The 18575-nt window shown below is 42.6% G+C and overlaps 1 protein-coding gene across 1 annotated transcript; it reads right to left on the bottom strand.

Moving 5' to 3' along the window:
• LOC109850734 (NEP1-interacting protein 1-like) lies at positions 3166-4721 on the bottom strand. Its single transcript, XM_020420802.1, has 5 exons — positions 4491-4721; positions 4184-4362; positions 4018-4101; positions 3768-3935; positions 3166-3461 (listed from the first exon to the last, which is right to left on the bottom strand). Exons 1-5 carry the CDS (start codon positions 4696-4698, stop codon positions 3339-3341), a joined length of 762 nt encoding a protein of 253 aa, XP_020276391.1. The 5' UTR covers positions 4699-4721; the 3' UTR covers positions 3166-3338.

Here is an 18575-nt window from a genome sequence, read left to right as displayed (position 1 = left end):
TCCTACTCCATACTACAAGCCAGATGTCTCTGTCTCCTCCATTTCTTAGCTTGAACGTAATATGAGCACTCATCGTCTTCAAGTCCAATGCCACCATCTTCATCAGCATGGGTGTCACTCAATCGTGCCTGCTTGCAAGCTCTACTTAATCTAGTGCTGTCCTCCTCGAGTCTACACACCAACAAACTCCTGCAGGCAATAGTCGTTCCTTCCTTTTTTTCTTTTTCTTCATCTTGATTCTTGTAACACTGATCTTCCATCTTGCACGACGTTGTCTTCTATCTTACGAACTCGCTCCCGGATCCATCATCATGGCTTTGATACCACTTGTTGAGGAAATTTAGTCTCCCGCCTACTACGATCTCTGCAACTCGGAAGCCAACCCACAATCAAAAAGATATAAAATAACCATAATCAAGAAGAAAGAACACTGAGATTTACGTGGTTCAGTCAACCATCTCCGACCTACATCCACGGGCAACAATATGATAAATCCACTATGTATCAGGAAGAACTACAAGAGGAACCACTTAACTCTCGTCTCTCAATCTCTCAACCTCACATACATAATCAACTCTCATATTAGCTCCAAAGCCCTCTCCTTACAATCTTTTTAACGGACAAAGACTGTGAAACCCTCTCCCAATGATGTAATCTTTTACACGGACAACGATTACGAAACTCTCGCCTCTCGCACAATATTCTTGAATCAGGTTACGCCCAAATTACAATAATATTGGCTCTCTCTCATATGCTTAGTTTTTCCTCCAACAATAGAAGAATACATATATAGGGAAGCCAAAACACTATTTCTAGCCTAACTTCCTAATTATAATAGGATTTAAACTCCTAATCATGATGAGACTCAATCTCCTAATCATGATACAGGGCCGGCCCCGAGGTTTGGGTTGTCCTAGCCCAATCCAATTTTGTTTGCCCCTTATATTAAAAATTTGGTACGAACACTAACGATAAAAATGAATACATATGATACCATTTAGCGTTATATATTGGGCTCAAACTGATAATATTCTCTTGCAAAATCAATATTCATATAAGAAAAGATTATATTTGTGCTACAATTTAATTCAAAGAAAAATACTTCTCCTTAAATTTTTTGTTTATAAATTATAACCCTACATTATATATATAAAATTTGGTTGCCCCCCGGCCGTGGGTTGCCCCAGCCCTGGGGTTTGGTAGGCTTACCCCAGGGCCGAGCCTGAAGATAGATCTTTAATCCTATCTAGTTCTCATGAAGTTATACAAAGAATCAAATACATAATCCTAACAAAGTTGTAAGCAACTTTAGAAGATACGTTGTCTGATTCCATTATGTTAACGTCAACGAATTGTTGCTATAGTTCTTTTCCAAGTTGAGCTACTAGCTAGCATAGACATCAACAGGATTATTTGAAGGATAAGTTATTTGACAATTTCAACTGTAAAGACTGCAATAAGTGCCAACTTAACAAGGAAAACCCTATAATAATTATGCAAGGGTTGGTCCTTCTCATCATAGATGACGAGGCATTTAATACATAAGACCGACCCAAACTCGAATCTGGAAGTGAGTCTCTTGCATTTTTAACCTTCTCGCAACTGTTAGAATGAATACTGAGGATTACAGAAAATAGAAAGCGGATTAACGATTAGACCAAAGGTCCATGGAGCTCCAACTCCTTTTTTTTTTTTTTTTAATTATATAAAATAAGAAGAAAAAAATGGAAAACATATGCTGCCTTCTTATTATATATTCTCAACCAGATCTATACCAACACTTAGCATCAGTTTGACAACTTCCCTAAGATCAGTTTTTTATCGGAAGAAAACAAAACCGGCCAGTTTATGAGTCACACTCCAATTTTTGCAAAACTAGGTTTAATTATTGGACCGATTTGTTTCAGTTTTAGGGGATCGAGTTGCCAAACAAGTTATTGTAGTACCCCCAACTGAACCAAGCCTTGACGACATACAGATCGATGGCTGATCTGAGAATCATTACTCTCGCTATTATTCGCTGAACACCAACATACAATAAATCACTTAACCTACCAAAGCTAGCCTCGTAGAGTTAAATGAAGTTGGCCCATTGACCTTGGATCCGTGTAACGCACTCCACACATCCTTGGTAGCTATAAATGGCACATGGCTGCCCTCATTGAAACCGGCCAGACATTGGCTTGAAAGGTTTTAGTACCGCGCACTCTCTAAGCCTCTTTCTTCTATTATTACTTTCGTGCACTGTGCACATTGACTCGATACTTAATTTGTGTCGTGCCATCCTTGTGCAAATATTGTCCTATATGACCAATTAGCTGTGATTCTAGGGTTAGATCAACCTAACAACTTAGGGTTTTGATTTCTGGAAGGAAAAAAAAAGCTTAAGCTTTCGAATAGTTTTGTTATCGATGGCGATCTACATCCATAACGTGAATTTCATATTTTATATGACATCAATGTGTTACAAAGTCATCTCCTGATATTTTAGTGTAATACGGAGAGACCCCTTATAGCTTATAGGTGTTGAATGCGCGCTTTCCATGTAATTATTGTAGATGATGAAATGTGTTAAAAATTTTCTTACTAAGTTTTTCTACGAGAAACCTGAGTACTAAAAAAAGAAGGCATCTCTTGTTAACTAGTTAGCTAAATAGACAGCAACCAATTTTTACATAGATCGTGAGAAAAATCTTGATCTTATATGCTAGAATATTAAAATATAATCCTCAACCTTTACTATAATTTCAGAGTTGTGGTGTAATGGTTAGATAGGCTTTGCTATGATTTCAGAGAACCTAGGTTCAAATCCCATTGTCCGTGAATTTAAAAAAGATTTTAAAAAAATTGATCTACCACCGCACGAGTCCAGATTTCGGCACATATAAAAAGGACGCTCAACATGCGGGGACATGTTAGAATTAAAAAATATAATCATCAACTCTCACCATAACTTCAGGGTTGTGGCATAATGATTAGAGGGACTTTGATATTACAATTAGTTAAGGAGTTTGCACGGGTATAACTTTGTTTTCTACAAAATGATCTTGTTGCATTTTTTTAAAAGTAGCGTTAATATTGTGTATAGCCCCTCTATACTATTGCGTATAGCATTCTTAAACTTACGATGTTTTAAGAAGTCTCATTACTAACACTCATCATTAGTTACTACTAAGTACATATAGTATTGACATCTGATACAAAGTAAAATCCAGCACGTACCATGATTACATTGTTCACTAATTTACAAAAGAACAGAAAAACAAAATTCTGAGAGCCTGAACATGGAATATGCATTTTCATCCTCTCATAATTATATAGAAAAAGTGATGAATAGTTCATAAATCCCGTCGACACAGTGGACAAGATGCATGTCTTATGAGCCAGCCATCAATGCAGGGCAGATGAAACTTATGCTGACAGTAAGGCAAACACCTCACCGTCTCTCCTATCTCAAAATCCTGAAAATATTATCAAAAATTTAATGTAACAATTGTATACTTCCATATATCACATAACTTAACTGCACCTACACCCGCTGCAGTGTCGTCGTTTTAAACTTACTACCCCTGTGCTTTTATTGTCACAGACAGACCCCTGGGTTAAAATTTATATAGACTCAATAATTTCACCCAGGGGATCGAAATATCTTCCAAAATTTCGCCAAGAGGGTTCATTTGCGACAATGGAACTGCAAGGGTAGTAAGTGCACAGAAATGATAGTACAGGGGGTCTACGTGCAATTAGATTGATACCAAATGACTAACCTGAAGGCAAACTACACAGAAAAGTCTCTCTCCCATGTCATCCACAATGTTTTGACAATTGATACTAATCTGCGGAATCTTATCTACTGATTCCTCTGTCAACCCTTTTGTACCGCCAGTATCAAAGATATCGATAGCTTCCATAAAAGGAGAGTCCACTGCACTCATCTGATTGAAAATCAACAAAAATTAATTTGTTGTGAATTCATACTGATTTCTAGAAATTTTCAGGTTTGAGAAGATTTGTTACCTGACTTTGTACTGCACTTCTCATGGCAGGGCCAACCTTCTCTCTAACTAGCCTCCCGCTTAACAGGCTACAAATTATGTCTACCTGCATCAAGTTGAATCAACATAAGATATAAATTATTGACCAAAGTTAATTAAAATTTAATCACTTAGAGCTTAGAACTTACCACATACAGAACACTCCATATCCCTGATTCATTTGAGTGCCATATAGCAATAGATGACTCAAAAGCCTCAATTGAGAACACTGCACCAGATATTGCACCAATTCCAGCTCCTCTTAGTGGACCACTTTCAGTTGCTAAGCCTATTAAGCCTCCAGTCACAGCTCCTACTGATGAACCAACTGCTCACGAATCATGGACTTTAGAAATACAAACAGAAATTGTATTTAAATACAGGCTTAATTTATGTGCTGAATATTCTAAATAAAAAAAAGGTACTGAATATGTTTATATATTCAAAATAGCTAACCTGCTGCAATGATGCAAGTGATGATGACATGAATGAGCCTTCCGGCTCTTTGGGCAAAGTTTGTATCACGATTTGAGACATGAGAAGAAGAAGAAGACGATGATGATGATAAAAATTGCGAAGAATTAGAGAAGGAGGTGTTCATTCTACTCTCAAGAGTTTCGTCGGAAGAATAGAAAATTGATAAGAGAGCACCAAGCACGTCCATGTTTTAAGTCTTGAAGCTGAAATGATGGGCTTACGTTGCAAAATATATAAAGGAGATTTACAAAGAGATGTAAGCTTGGGACCCACTAAGTGCATCACGTTGTTCTTTTTTTTTTCTTTGGACTCAATTCACTGTCGAATTCACCCGCCATTAATTGTTACGCTTGATTCTCACAGCCCATCTTATAAGCTTATCCACACTTTTGTAATGTAACTTCCTGTGTAGGACAAATAAATGGAGTGTCACAGAGGTGCAGAGGGGGGCCAAGTACCTTTTTTTCATTTGTGTAGAAAAACCTGGAGCCTGATATTTATAATAGTAAAAAAAAATTAATATTTACGGAGATAAGAAAACAATGGTCATGAAGGGATGCATTACTGTAAACCAGAATTTTGCGTAGATTGCTCCTGTTTCTACATAGCTGTAGGTGATCAGTAACTCCACCAAGCGTGATGTGCTCATTCTTGATATCACTTTCATCAGTTGAGACTTTTTGAGTTGAAAACTACTCGATGCTTAATTATATGTTCTTCACATACGAGCCAACAAATTACCGTGAACTTACTAGAGAGAGGGTTAGTTCTTAGGACGTCGTCGTAGAAATGATGAGAAGGGTGTAAAAGCAAAAGTTAAAGCGACCAACCCCACATTCAATTAATGCAGATTAGGCCCTCTAGAATAAATAAATCAGTTGTTCAGCCACAGAAGCTCTCCATATATACCTCTTTCTCTCTTACGATCTTCACCTTCCATTCCCTGCTTTCTTGCAGCCATTTGGACAAGAGTAACTATCAACTGTCAACCATCAAAATCTTAACAAATTACTTCAAAGGAAAGGGGGAGAGCACAGGGAATCCCCGTGTATCGGCCCCCTCGTCACTCCAAGTTGGAGAAAGCGGTGGAAAAAGAGGGCACATGGGGATTGCTGGTCCGTACAATTCTTTGACTGTTCATGGGTTTTTTCTAGATTTCACTGGCAAGAACGAGGCAGTAAAGGATAAACTACTAGCTCTACCTTGGATCCTATGCACCGAAACGATAACTTTAGTTACGAAAATATAGCTTTATCACTATATTTGCAAATGTATTTATCTGGCACATTGAAACAACTGACCCGTAATGTCACAGCACTGCAATTGCATTTCGCTTTAGTTATCGGCAGAACTTAGACCATATCCTTCAATTTTGGTTGCGGGTAATAGTAACTCCTGCATTTTTGTACATATACCAGACGTAACTATGATAATGTTTGTTGTATGTCTTTTTTTTTTTTTTTGCAAATTATGAATGTCTAAGAGAGTTTCTATGTGAATTAAGGTGTGATTTCAATTGGAACAAATTCAACTAGAGGTTAGGTTTAGATAGGCTATAGGTATGGGGAAAACTTTAAGACAGATGCCATGGAGGTTGGGTAAACGCTCTGTTTCACGAGTCCGTTGAAACCTATCTTATCCAGCTTGTACAAGCTCGGTTCCGGTCACCAATTGATGGCCTTATAGCCCACAACCACGGACCAGTTGAACATACACTGGATATGCAGTAAGTGGTTAAAATTTATTTATTGACAGCATGTTGCTCGGTTCTGTTAGAATTGGGGATGGAAACCAACCTCCGCCGGCGACGAGGAGCTCCGACGAGCTCGGAGATGACGCTGGCGAAGTCGACGGCGAACCCCCCAGGCGAGCTCGAGCCCCGCAAGTCGAAGACGCGACCCTCGAGCGAAACGCGACGCTGGCGAACGCCCACCTGACCCGCGCGTCCAAGCTCGTCGACCCGCGCGTTTGGGAGATGCCGACCCCCGCGTTCTTGACGACGCTCGCGTCCCACTTGTGCGCTGGTGACAGGCTGTCGTCAGAGCAATCAATTCCTCCTTTTCATCTGGGGGGAGACTGTCGCTGATGAATATAGGCTTTGGGTTGGCCTCGTTACCCATGTTAACTTGGACTATTTTATCTTCAGTGGGGGGTTCCCTCTGTTCGAACCTATCACCATACTGCATGTTCAGGTGATGAACCCACGGGTCTTCCCATGTTGGCATTTGATCGTCGTCTTCCATTGTGGACGGATCAGCTGTAGCCATGTTCGCCATTAGGGCTTTGAAAGCTTCCCCCAGACTGGTATCGGAATCCCATTCCGAGGAATCTGGCGAATTTCCATTCTTGTATTGCTTAGATGATTGGTCATTAATTAGCCAGCAGCATTCGTCTTCTGAAGAAGATTCATACCCTAACCCTCGTCCGTATTTATAATAATCATTGGGTCTCCCTTTTGGTACATATGCCGCTTTGGCTGGAACACGAGGACCTCGATCGAAGTATAGACCTTCTCCGAGTGTGAAATCATATCCCTGCTTTTCCATGAGTTTGCGCGCTTCTGGACTATACTTAGATAGATGCCGACCAGGTTTGTCATCATCCTCATCTTCCCTTCCGTAAATCACTTCTTTTGCGCCTCTTATTTTGTTCGGGATGACCATGGTTGTTCCGAAAGAATGCTGGAGGCATTCCTTTGTTATATAGGACGATCGAAGCGGCATATACAAATCAGGATTATTGTACAATTCTTTTATCACATTATCAAGAGACAGGGAGTACTCTAAATCGTTATTTATTTCATTATCGGCAAGTTGCCCGTTACAACTGTCCTCTGACGTTTGTTCATCGTCAAGGTTGATTACAAAGGGTATAATGTCGTTTAAAACATAACCTCCATTGTAATCAAATCCGGCTTCGGTATCAGCTTCTTCTCCGCTGTCCGTGCCATGGGTCGATGATTCAGTATCGGATTCGTTATCATAAAGGAGAGAATCAGTAAAATAATTCGCATACCCTTTGAATGGTTGCTTATCCGCGACCACCGTCCTAACCTTATTATCAGTGTCGACATACTTTAAACACTGATGGAGTGTGGAGGGAATTATAATATTACTATGGATACAAGGCCGACCCAATTGTAAGTTATATGAAGTTTCGGCATCCATCACATAACATGTGACTTCCGTCTTCAAATCACCCATTTGACACTTTATCCGGATTTTACCTAAAGGTCTTGACCCGCTGGTATTGAACCCGTAGATAACAGTGCCTGTGGACGCCAACTTGCTAACTGGAATACCGAGGAAATGCATCAAGCGAAGCGGCATAATACTCACAGCAGAACCCGGATCCACTTGGATTCGGTTGACTTTGCTGGAGCCAATGTACCCAATGAAGTATAGCGGTCGATCGTGGTTCGAATTCTTCGTCTGCATATCCTCTTTGGTGAAAGTAATGCAGGGAAGGTTCTTAGTCGCTATATTGCAATGTTGACTCAGCAGTTCCGGTTCTTCAGGCACCGGCTTGACTTGAGTCAGAAACACCTCTGAATTGGCCAACGCTTCTTGCAAGGCCTCCCTGGTTTCCTTAGACAACCGCAACAATTCATACAGCGTTATCCGTGCTGGAATGTTGGCTAGTTGAGCCATTATATCGAAGACTTGCGGAGTCTTCGAGCTTTTCGGTCTGTCTTTTCCAATCGGGCGACTGAAACGAGACTGCTTCGGATTCTGAACTTCCTGGGGATTCTTCTCTTTCGGTTTATTCACCGGCTGTCGTCGAACCTCTTCGCCCGGTGTAGGACTTGTAATCACCCCCATCTCCGTGAGAGTTTTGGCTGGTCCCCGTTTATTCACCCCCTGCTCACTAGGTGGTGGATAGTTGTAGTGATACTCATTTCCGCTTCGGGTCGCAAAAACTTCTTGTTCTTCTTCAGAGAGCGGGAAAGCTAGGATTCTTTCGTCATGGTTCAACCTACTTTGGGTGATGCGTTTTGTTCAAACCACGTGTGGGCACTGATCCAAAGACTGATTGAAACCGGTTTGCTCCAACATTCCTTTGGGACGGCTCAGGGTTATGAACTGCCTACATAAATTAGCGCCTGGATCTTGTCTTGAGATGGTAAGCATGACTTCGTAGGCGTGATGACCGCCTATGCGTGATGCACAAGTAACTTCGGATCCTCACTTTGCCTAGCCCCATTTCTTGCATCCAGCAATCGCGCTGGCAGCTAAATTTTGTTGCTTCTCCAACATTGTACTTAAAGATTCGGACTTTTTGTCATCTTTGAAGGAGTACACTGGTTTTGGGAAATCTTGGGCTCTGAAGACTTCTGTTCTAGGAGGCCGTTGTTGCCACTTGTAACTGCCCCGATTGTTGTGAGCGCTCGTTGCTGCTGCCGCTGCTGTTGTTGCTGAGGTTGCAATTGAAAGGTTTGATTAGCATCAACTGCATTAGCATGTGTCTTACCTTTCCCCCGTGGGACGGAATTCTGTTGCGGAGCATTATTCGCCTGTTGGCCTCTCTCCGCCTTCTTTCTTCTGAGAAATCGCTCGGCTTGCTCTCCTCGGACCTTCAGATCCTTCCATGTCTTGGACGGTGCTGTCCCCATTGCTTCCAACACGTCCAGTGCGAGGTTGTTGTGGCAAGTCTGGAGGATGAATTCCTCGGTGATCGGGTCCCGACAGTTCATCGCCTTGTTCCGGAACCTTTTGACGAAGGTGTCGACCAATTCCCCGTCCTTTTGTTTCTCGTCGAGCAACGTTCCGATGGATATCTCGGTGTCGTCGTCGAAGAAATTAGCGAGGAACTTAGTTTCCATGTCGTCCCAGCTACTCACGCTTCCTGGCTTGAGGCGGCGATACCAGTCGAAGGCGGCTCCACGAAGAGTGCCAACGAAGGACCGTACCATCAGAGGCTCATTACCAGAGATAACCCCCAGGTGTGATTTGAAGTAAATCAAATGTTGAGTGGGTGAACCCATCCCATTAAACGGCGTGAAGTTAATTAGGTTGAACTTTGCCGGATATGGGATTGATTCCCACTCTCTTGGGTATGGACAAGGAATGCCTGTTTTCTTCATCTCTTGAGCAGAAATCAACGTATTGATTTTGCTCTCGAGATTTTTAATCTTCAAGTTTTCACCTGTGTTTTCGCTAGCATTCTCATTACCACCCCCTGTATTGACGGGAGGATTATTGGCATTATGCATCTCATTCGCATTTGTGTCCTCATTTTCCAAATTAACCAGGTTACGACGACTTGGCTCGCCTTGCTGGTTCGTCAATGCTTGGATTTGTTGGTCATGCATTTCTCTCATATTTTGCATGGCCATCTGCATTTTGAACCTGAAGGTTTCCTGTTGCTTAGCTAAGGCGTCTTCAAGCATCTTGGCCACTTGCTCCGCACTTATCATAAGTGCCTCGCGGGGTTGTCCCTCGCTGGATACCGTATTATCTGATGCGACCGCGGAGCCGGCATCAGATTCTTCATCTTCTGAAGGGAGTCTTGTCCGAACCCTACCATAGGTTGCTCGCTTGATGGTTCCGGACTGCAGACGGGTTATAGGCCGGGATGCTTTCAGAATCGACTCGAGATTATCCCGTGCCGATGTCCCTTTGTTGGTCATATTGGTGGTGACACTCGGAAATTCTCCATCTTCAACCACCGTTCTTCTTCGTCGGAAACGCCTAGGCCTTGGTTTTGACGTTTCGGTACTAAGTCTTTCGAAAACCGAAACTCGTTCGGGGACCGCCTTGATGCAGCTGCATTCAGACAATACTGCCCGAATGAGTTTGGAACAGGGGCACCGAGTTTCCTGTTCTTGGGGACTCCTTTTCCTGGTTTTATTCGTACCCCCAGTATGATAGTACAACTCGTCTGCTTGACGATCGGAGTAACCTATCGTGTGTTGGCACGACTTCTCAGGTATAACACTATTGTCATCAGACGATAATGTTTCCTTCTGAGGGGGAATTGCCTTCTTCGGGCTTTCAAAAGTCACGCGTCTCGAAACATGCCTCTTTGGGCGTGAGTTCTCGGTGGGCTCCTGGACTTCAATGCGCAAGTTGGTGCGCATGACTGCCCTGGTCTCTTTGTCATGTTGGAGGTGACGGCGACCCCCAGCATGTTGCGTCGTCCGGGGCTTCTTCATCGAGCCCAAACGATCTTGAACAGGAGCTTTGCCTCTCTCGTCGGGAATCGGACCGAGGCGCTCCAAGACTGGCTTCTTCCTTTGGGACGATTCTGCATGATCTCCCGGAGAAGCTTTTGGAATTATCGGCGATATGGGTTGCTTCGCCGGTGGTTGAACTTTGGTTGGAGGCTGCTTCGGCCTCCACACTTGGCGGGTTGATGGCGGCTTCTTGGCCACTCTTCCTTTCTTCAATTCCTCGGCCTTCTACACGAGGATTCTTGCTTGTGCCCATAGCAATGCGCGGCGTGTTTGGAATTCCCGCTCTTGGAGTGTCGAATCGGTTCCGTCCTTGACCGGATCCATTCGTTCGGTGGCGGCTTGGCATTGAGCACCATCTTCAATTTTATGAGGTGAGGTGCTGTTTGCTGCTCTGTTCTTCAGGTATCCGCAGTTTGTACGGACCACACGCTCCGGTAGACTCCATGCGCCTTAGCGAGTTGCGGCGTAGGGCCGTTAACGTTGCCATCTGGGCGGGCTCTCTTCGAAGAGAGTACAACCTTCAACAGTAGGACGTCGCGAGAACAGGTTTGACCTCTTGGAGGTGGGTGCGAACTTCACCCGATGCGACTTTGCATCAGTTGGGGTAGAGAGTCGTTGGTATTCTGAACTTCCTTCTACAAAACCAACCTGAACTTTTCTCGTGGGTCGTTGGTATTCTGAACTTCCTTCTACAAAACCAACCTGAACTTTTCTCGTGGGGAGGAGAACTTCTTGGACTTGCGAGGGGAGGTGGATCCGGACGAGGATGACAGATACTCCTCGAACTTTGCCTGGTCGAATTCGTACTCGACCTCCTTCTCGACCGGGATTGAGATCCGCGGCTACGACGTGACGATCTCGGCAGCGAGATCGGTGGCTCCCACTGTGGTTGCCAGATTGTTCGCTGTGAAAATTGCCTTCATTGAATTCATTGTTATCTCAAGTAATTGCTTTTTGATTACAAAAGATCCGGTCTTTTTTAGATCCGGTTACAACGAAATCAAAGAAAAAGAAAAAGATTACAACTTTCCTTTCGAACGAATCACGAGCTCCTGTTTTGCGGTCGCTCACTTGTGTGGGTTCTTTGCCTCGGATCTACACGATTTGACGGGTATTATTTCGCGAAGGAAATAATAGCCGGGGGGGGGATTAATTCACCAAGGAAATAATCGCCCTTAGTTCTCGGGATCAAAGGCCAAGCTTTGATCCGGAGTATGATCTCGTGTAGATCTCAGATCTGATCTCTCTCTCTCTCTCTCGAACTCCTGCCTTTTGTGACGTGGATGCTCGCCGAGAACCAGATCTGAATGTTCAAGTCCTCAGGTCTTCAAAACTCCAAGCTCAATTCTCAATTCGGCAGAGTTTCGGCTCTCAAAGTTCCAACCTCTCAAAAATGAGCCCTCAAGTCCTATTTATAGGCACTCAGAGCTGTGCCTTGGCCCAGGTGGCCGAGGCATCGAGCCACCAAAAGGTGGCCGAGGCACCGAGCCACCAAAAGGTGGCGCACCTAGCCACCAAAAGGTGGCCTAGCCACCAAAAGGTGGCCGAGGCACCTAGCCACCAAAAGGTGGCCAAGGCACCTAGCCACCAAAAGGTGGCCGAGGCACCTAGTCACCAAAAGTTGGTTTTTTTTGTTTTCCGGTTTATCCGAACTCTAATTTGTTGATCTGAACTCTGATTTGGCAGTCCGGATCCTGATTTGGCAGTAAATCTGCTTCGGTGTTCGAGTTTGAGTTCGGATCCTAATTTGGCAGTAAATCCGTTTCGGTGTTTGAGTTTGAGTTCGGATCCTGATTTGGCAGTCCGGATCCTGATTTGGCAGTCCGGATCCTGATTTGGCAGTAAATCCGCTTAGGTGTTCGAGTTCGACGTTGTGGACTGACGCTCGTGTTTGGATATGTCGCCCGATGGTTCGTTGGTTTGTTGAATTACCGTGCCGAGCTATGTTAAGGGACCTATAAGCAGTTTTATACGCCTACAGTGAATATCTTATCAAAGTAAGACGATCACTCTTCTTAAGATCAAGTCAAAGCTCGAATCTCAAGGAATCACACGAGAAACTCAATTCTTGTTGTTTTCTCTCTGCTCTCTATGCTTAAATCTACTGCAATTTGCTTGATCCCCGTCAGTAGTGACCCTAGGGGGGTATTTATAGCCTCTGGGACACGTAACTGAAAAAAACACAGCAAAATGACAAAGTTAAGGCTGCGAGACAGTGTTTACTGTCTCGGCGGAAGAGACAGTGTTTGCTGTCTCAGCCTCCGAGATAGTAAATACTGTCTCGAAAAATCCAACTGCCAGGTAGTTTTTGCTGTAACTACCTTCCCACGTTTCAAACTCTGTTATTTTGGCAGTTATTCACGTGATTTTCGCCCACGATGTTTTCCACATCTCTTGGTAGTTAATGGACACGTGTGTGGCAGTTATTTAGGTAGTTTATGACCATTTCAAAGCTGTCTCGCTGGCGAGACAGCAAACACTGTCTCGCTGTTTGCTGTCTTGCTGCGAGACAGCAAACACTGTCTCGCTGCGAGATAGCAAACACTGTCTCGCTATGAGACAGGAAACACTGTCTCGCTGCGAGACAGCAAATACTGTCTTGCTGGAGAGACAGTCTACACTTGTCTTACTTTTTCTAAGACAGTATGAGGTTCATTCTTGTGACTTTTGGGTGATTTTCTCTAGGTTTGGATATCTATCAGCATTTTTTGACGCCTACAAGTATATGGCCATTACGGAGGTTGTGGAGGAGACTATTTGGCTTTAGGGACTTTTGGAGGAACTTGGTATATCGCAGCAGTCCGTCACCATTCATTGTGATAGCATGAGTGCTATCTATTTGGTGAAGAATCAGGTTTTTCATGCGAGGACGAAGCACATTGATGTTCCTTATCATTTCGTTCTGGATGTTCTTGAAGATGGCGATGTGGAGATTGTGAAAGTCCACACGAAGGATAATCCGGCGGATATGCTCACTAAGCTGGTTCCGAGCAATAAGTTTGATCATTGTCGAAACTTGTTGCACATTCATGATTGTTGAGGCTGTTAGCGACCATTGGGATGAACTACAGGCAGCTTGATCCCTTGGGAGAGAGGGTACGTAGGTAACCATGTTGGTGCAGCAGTGTTTGGAGAGACGACGCATTGGTGCTCTTTATTTGGTGTCGGCTCAGTTTTGGCAAAATTTCGCCAAGGTGGAGAATTGTTGAGAAAATCAGAAAAAATCAGTTTTTCTCATTTTTTAGCCTGTGAGTCGACTCATACATGCACATGAGTCGACTCATCAGGTTGAGTCGACTCATGCCTGTCATGAGTCGACTCACGAAACCTAGCCGTTTTGTATGAAGTTTCTGACGAGTCGACTGACCTCAGTTATGAGTCGACTCACTTGGCATGAGTCGACTCATGCCTGTCATGAGTCGACTCATCGACGGTTTCCTGGTTCGTTTGGGTTTCTGTTTGGATATAAATAGGGACACGATTTTCTTGGGTTCAAAATACAAAAGATAGAAGAGATATAAGAGATTTGAGAATTGTGAGAGGGAGATATTATGAGCAAGTTAAGAGCTTTGGTTGAGGGTTAGTTGGAGTGATTTTGTGTGATTGTAACCCTTTTGTACTCTCCTTGATTTAGTGGAATCTCCCCATCCTCTTCCCGTGGACGTAGGCAAATTGTTGAACCACGTCTGTGTTTGGTTTGGATTTGTCGTAATTGATTGGATTGTGCTTATTTATGGTTCTCTTCTTCTCAGTGATCTCAGACTCGTTCGGTGTACGCATGCACACTTCCGTATAGGTGCGCGATATTGGTGTAAAACCCTAAAAATTTATGAATAATATAATTAATGTGTGATAAATTATGATATGCGGATATTTAGTATGATAAATATCATTTAATGGTATATGAGTATAATACCATGTGTTTTGAGTATGAACGAGTTCATACATGAGAGAGAAAAGAGTTAAAACATCCACAAATGGCCAAACATATGGAAGCTGGAAATGTCCGGTCCGGTCGACCGTCGCGGTCGACCGCAATACCTGCAGTTTGTTTTTCTCCTATTTTGAGTTGGTTTCAAACTTCGAAACCCATATCCGTTTTCCCCTCATATATATATATATATATATATATTTTTCTAGAAACCCTAACAGCCACCAAAACTCTCTAAACCCTAGTTTGATTTATTGGAGAAGATTGAAGGCTTTCAAGTTGATTTTTAGTTTTTAGAGTGGAGATCTCCTTCGACGTTGCTTCTAACATGTTTTCCTACAACCCCAGGTGAGTATCATCTCTTCTAATCCCCCTCCTAGTTTTCAAAACATTTTTTTAAGAGTTTTAAACATATTTTGTAGAGCCTAAATGACTAGTTTATGAATAAAGTCAACTTCTTTTGTATTATATGTAAAGAGACTAGATCTTTCTATGCTAAAAAGGTTGAGAACGATTTTTACAGAAGTATTTAAGACCTTAAGATGATTTTAAAACATGGTTAATCTAAAGAAAGGAGTTTGATTCATTGTTTTGAGCTTTTATGCATGTAAGATGATTTTAAAACATGGTTAATCTAAAGAAAGGAGTTTGATTCATTGTTTTGAGCTTTTATGCATGTTTTTAGGGTTTTGAATACAAATCTAATGCATAAAATCATGTTTATAGTTATTGAGTTGTTTCCAGATGTTCATATCTACTGTGACATGTTTGCATACAAGTTTCATAAAGATTTAATCATGTTTGAATCACAAAAACACAACGTGAACAAGACATACACAAAAAAATTAAGAATCTGGAATCAGGGTTCACGGTCGACCGCCACGGTCGACCGCGTGCAGGACAAAGACCTGGGTAGTCTCTGGAGCTCGTCACGATCGACCGCCCGGGCCCCCCGCCAGTCTGTTTTGGCTGTGCATGTTTATATAGCTTGGTTTTGGTTTGTCGAGCAGATTTCTTGATCTAATGATGATAGACTATTATGTTTAGTGATTGTTAAACACCTGGGATGATGGTGAACTTCAGATGTGGTCACGCACACCGAGATTTTGTGTATGTATGCTAGATTGTGTTAGATTGACACACTTTCGATGTGGTCACTTCAGCTATGATTAGGCGTTGATGTTGTAATTTTTAGCGGTTTTGTTCTGTGTTTGTTTCCGTATGTCATTTGTGATTGTAATTTGTAGTGTTTCGTACTATGTTATATAAATCTAATGTTTGGTTTCAAGTTATTGCTTTCTTCACGTTGCGCATTCGTTTGTTGTTTATATATAACTAAGTCAGTATTTCAACAGAAAGATCTAACATATTGTACATTGTCTTCTAATATTATTCTCAGTTATATTTATTATGGATCTGGGACCGATATGCCCTAACGTTTTGACCCTCCAGGCGAGCCATGTTTTAGACCATATTAGCTCAGGATAGGTAAAACATCTTTTGTATATATTCCTTAGCATTCGCACTAATTTTAATTTTTCTCAATATACTTAATCAATTCTTTTTGACGTGCAGTCCATACCAGACATCACCATGATCGAGCATTCACAGAGTTATTTAGCTTGGGTCATTGAGGATGCGAGAGTACTAGAGCTGATCGCTCAGACCGATTTCCATGAGTGTTCGACGGTTCGATATATTAGGCTTGATTGGCCGCTTATCACTGTACTGATTGAGAGGTGGAGACCAGAGACCAACACCTTTCACATGCATATAGGAGAGTGCACCATCACCTTACAGGACGTGGCCGTCATACTTGGTCTCCGGATCGATGGACCGGTAGTTACGGGCACCGATGATCATAGTTGGCCTGAGGTATGTGCTAGGCTTCTTGGCCAGGTTCCCGACTTAAGGAGTGGTGCGATGAAGCTATCATAGCTTCATTAGACATTTCAAGATGACTTACCAGAGGATACTAGTAAGGAGACACTTCAGTTTCATGCTCGTGCGTACATATTGCACATGATAGGGTGCGTGCTTTTTCCTAATGCGAGCAAGACTCTTGTACATGCACGATGGATGCCGCTGTTGGAGGATTTTGACGTATACGACACTATCGTGGGGTAGTGCAGTGTTGGCATACTTGTATCGAGAACTGGATAGAGTATCCCTGATGCAGAATAAAGAATTCAAGGGATAATGCACATTGATACAGATTTGGTCATGGGAGCACATTCATATTGGACGCCCTACTCTACTTGTGCACCGTGACCTACAGGGGTAGTTTCCTTTGGTATACAGGTATAATTGTACACACAAATTTTATTCGTACTGAATTTGTACTTATATATTCTCTATTCTGCATATTGTACACACAAATTTTATTCGTACTGAATTTGTACTTATATATTCTCTATTCTGCATATAGGTATAACGTGCGGTACGCTAAGTACCGATCTACTGAATTTGTACTTATATATTCTCTATTCTGCATATAGGTATAACGTGCGGTACGCTAAGTACCGATCTGCGATGCGACATCGCGAGTTTTACCAAAATAAGCTTGATGGCCTCCAACACCAACAGGTAAATATAAATCTCAAGTCATTATGAATATTATAGTTTTGTTGTTGATACTGATTAATATTTTATTTTATTTTAGTTCAAGTGGAGACCCTATACACCGTCGGAGCTCAATATGCATTCTCTTGCACCCATCTGTCGAGATACTCCCGACTTGTGGAGAGCCAGAGTTCCATTGATTTGTTGGGAGATCGTGGAGATGCATGTCCCTACCGTGTGCTATGGCAGTTTACGCTCTCTCAGTATGTACCAGATCCAGTCGAGCAGATCGATCGTCGGTGGCAACCTACTTCGTACCGCATCGACTGGGCCATAGTCCGTGCGGCCTACATATACAGGTGGGCTCACAGGTAGGATTTCATCTAGGATACGAGGCCCACAGCTATTGACTATACCGTGTATATGCATCGGTATTAGTATATCACACGTAGATGGATCACGCGTGACCCACAGCCATTAGCTGGACACATGCCACGACCACCGACAGACAGTTACATCCCTAGTAGGATGAACGAGAGAGATTACATAAGTTTCTAAGTTAAATTATAATATTTTTATTGAGTTGGTACTTAATAAATTGTTTACCTCACAGGTCTGTGCTTTTGATAGCATTGAGGCTGATATTGATGCGCACATGCCTGAGATTTAGGATTCGGTGGCGTTAAGATTCCTCAGCAGGATCAAGAAGACCATAGCGCATGTATTTCACAAGACTCACATCGACGAGTTCGCAGGCCGTGAGGACATGTCTCGATCATTTGGGCAGGCGTACACTCGGCGCCGACTGCCACGTGATGATGATGCCGGTACTTCGCATGTTGATAGAGCCGGCACTTCACATACTGATGGAGCCAGCACTTCTCGACCTCATACATAGCCAGATACTCAGATAGTCGAGGCTCATCAGCAGGATTGCGGGGGGCGGGGAAGAGCGAGGGGGAGGGGGAAGAGAGGGAGAGGAAGGAGAGGAGCTATATTGGGTTGTATTTGAACCTATTTTGTTAAAATTTGTATTTTTTATGAATTTTGAAATACTATACTTTTGTGAATCAATTATTATTCATATATGTACTCTTCTTGAGTATTGTTTGATTCGTGCGTGTTTAAATCATACATATATTGTAGTAAATATTGTTAATAGATAAATAGTTATATATACGAGTTAAAATATATATATGTATATAAAACATGCACAGCCAAGCAGCCTGTGTATGTTTGGTAAAACTTGCAGCTTCACAGGAGTTCAACTCCCATGAAGTTGCGGTCTAAATTTCCCAGAGAGCGATTCTCTATGAAATTTGGCCTGTAACTCCACGGGAGTTGAACTCCCGTGGAGTTTTTAACACTTTAACAGACTTTACGGGATTTGAACTCC

The sequence above is a fragment of the Asparagus officinalis genome, chromosome 7 (genome assembly GCF_001876935.1).
Source record: "Asparagus officinalis chromosome 7, Aspof.V1, whole genome shotgun sequence".
In the NCBI taxonomy this organism is placed as follows: Eukaryota; Viridiplantae; Streptophyta; class Magnoliopsida; order Asparagales; family Asparagaceae; genus Asparagus; species Asparagus officinalis.
Note: the sequence above shows the minus strand (reverse complement) of the source record. Positions and strands in the feature narration are given on the sequence as shown.

Coding starts and splice junctions, on each gene's coding strand:
- LOC109850734 (XM_020420802.1), bottom strand. CDS start 4,698: ATGGACGTGCTTGGTGCTCTCTTATCAATTTTCTATTCTTCCGACGAA. Junction 4,363..4,490: donor CACTTGCATCATTGCAGCAG/GTTAGCTATTTT, acceptor ATTCGTGAGCAG/TTGGTTCATCAGTAGGAGCT. Junction 3,936..4,017: donor GAAGTGCAGTACAAAGTCAG/GTAACAAATCTT, acceptor ATTTTCAATCAG/ATGAGTGCAGTGGACTCTCC.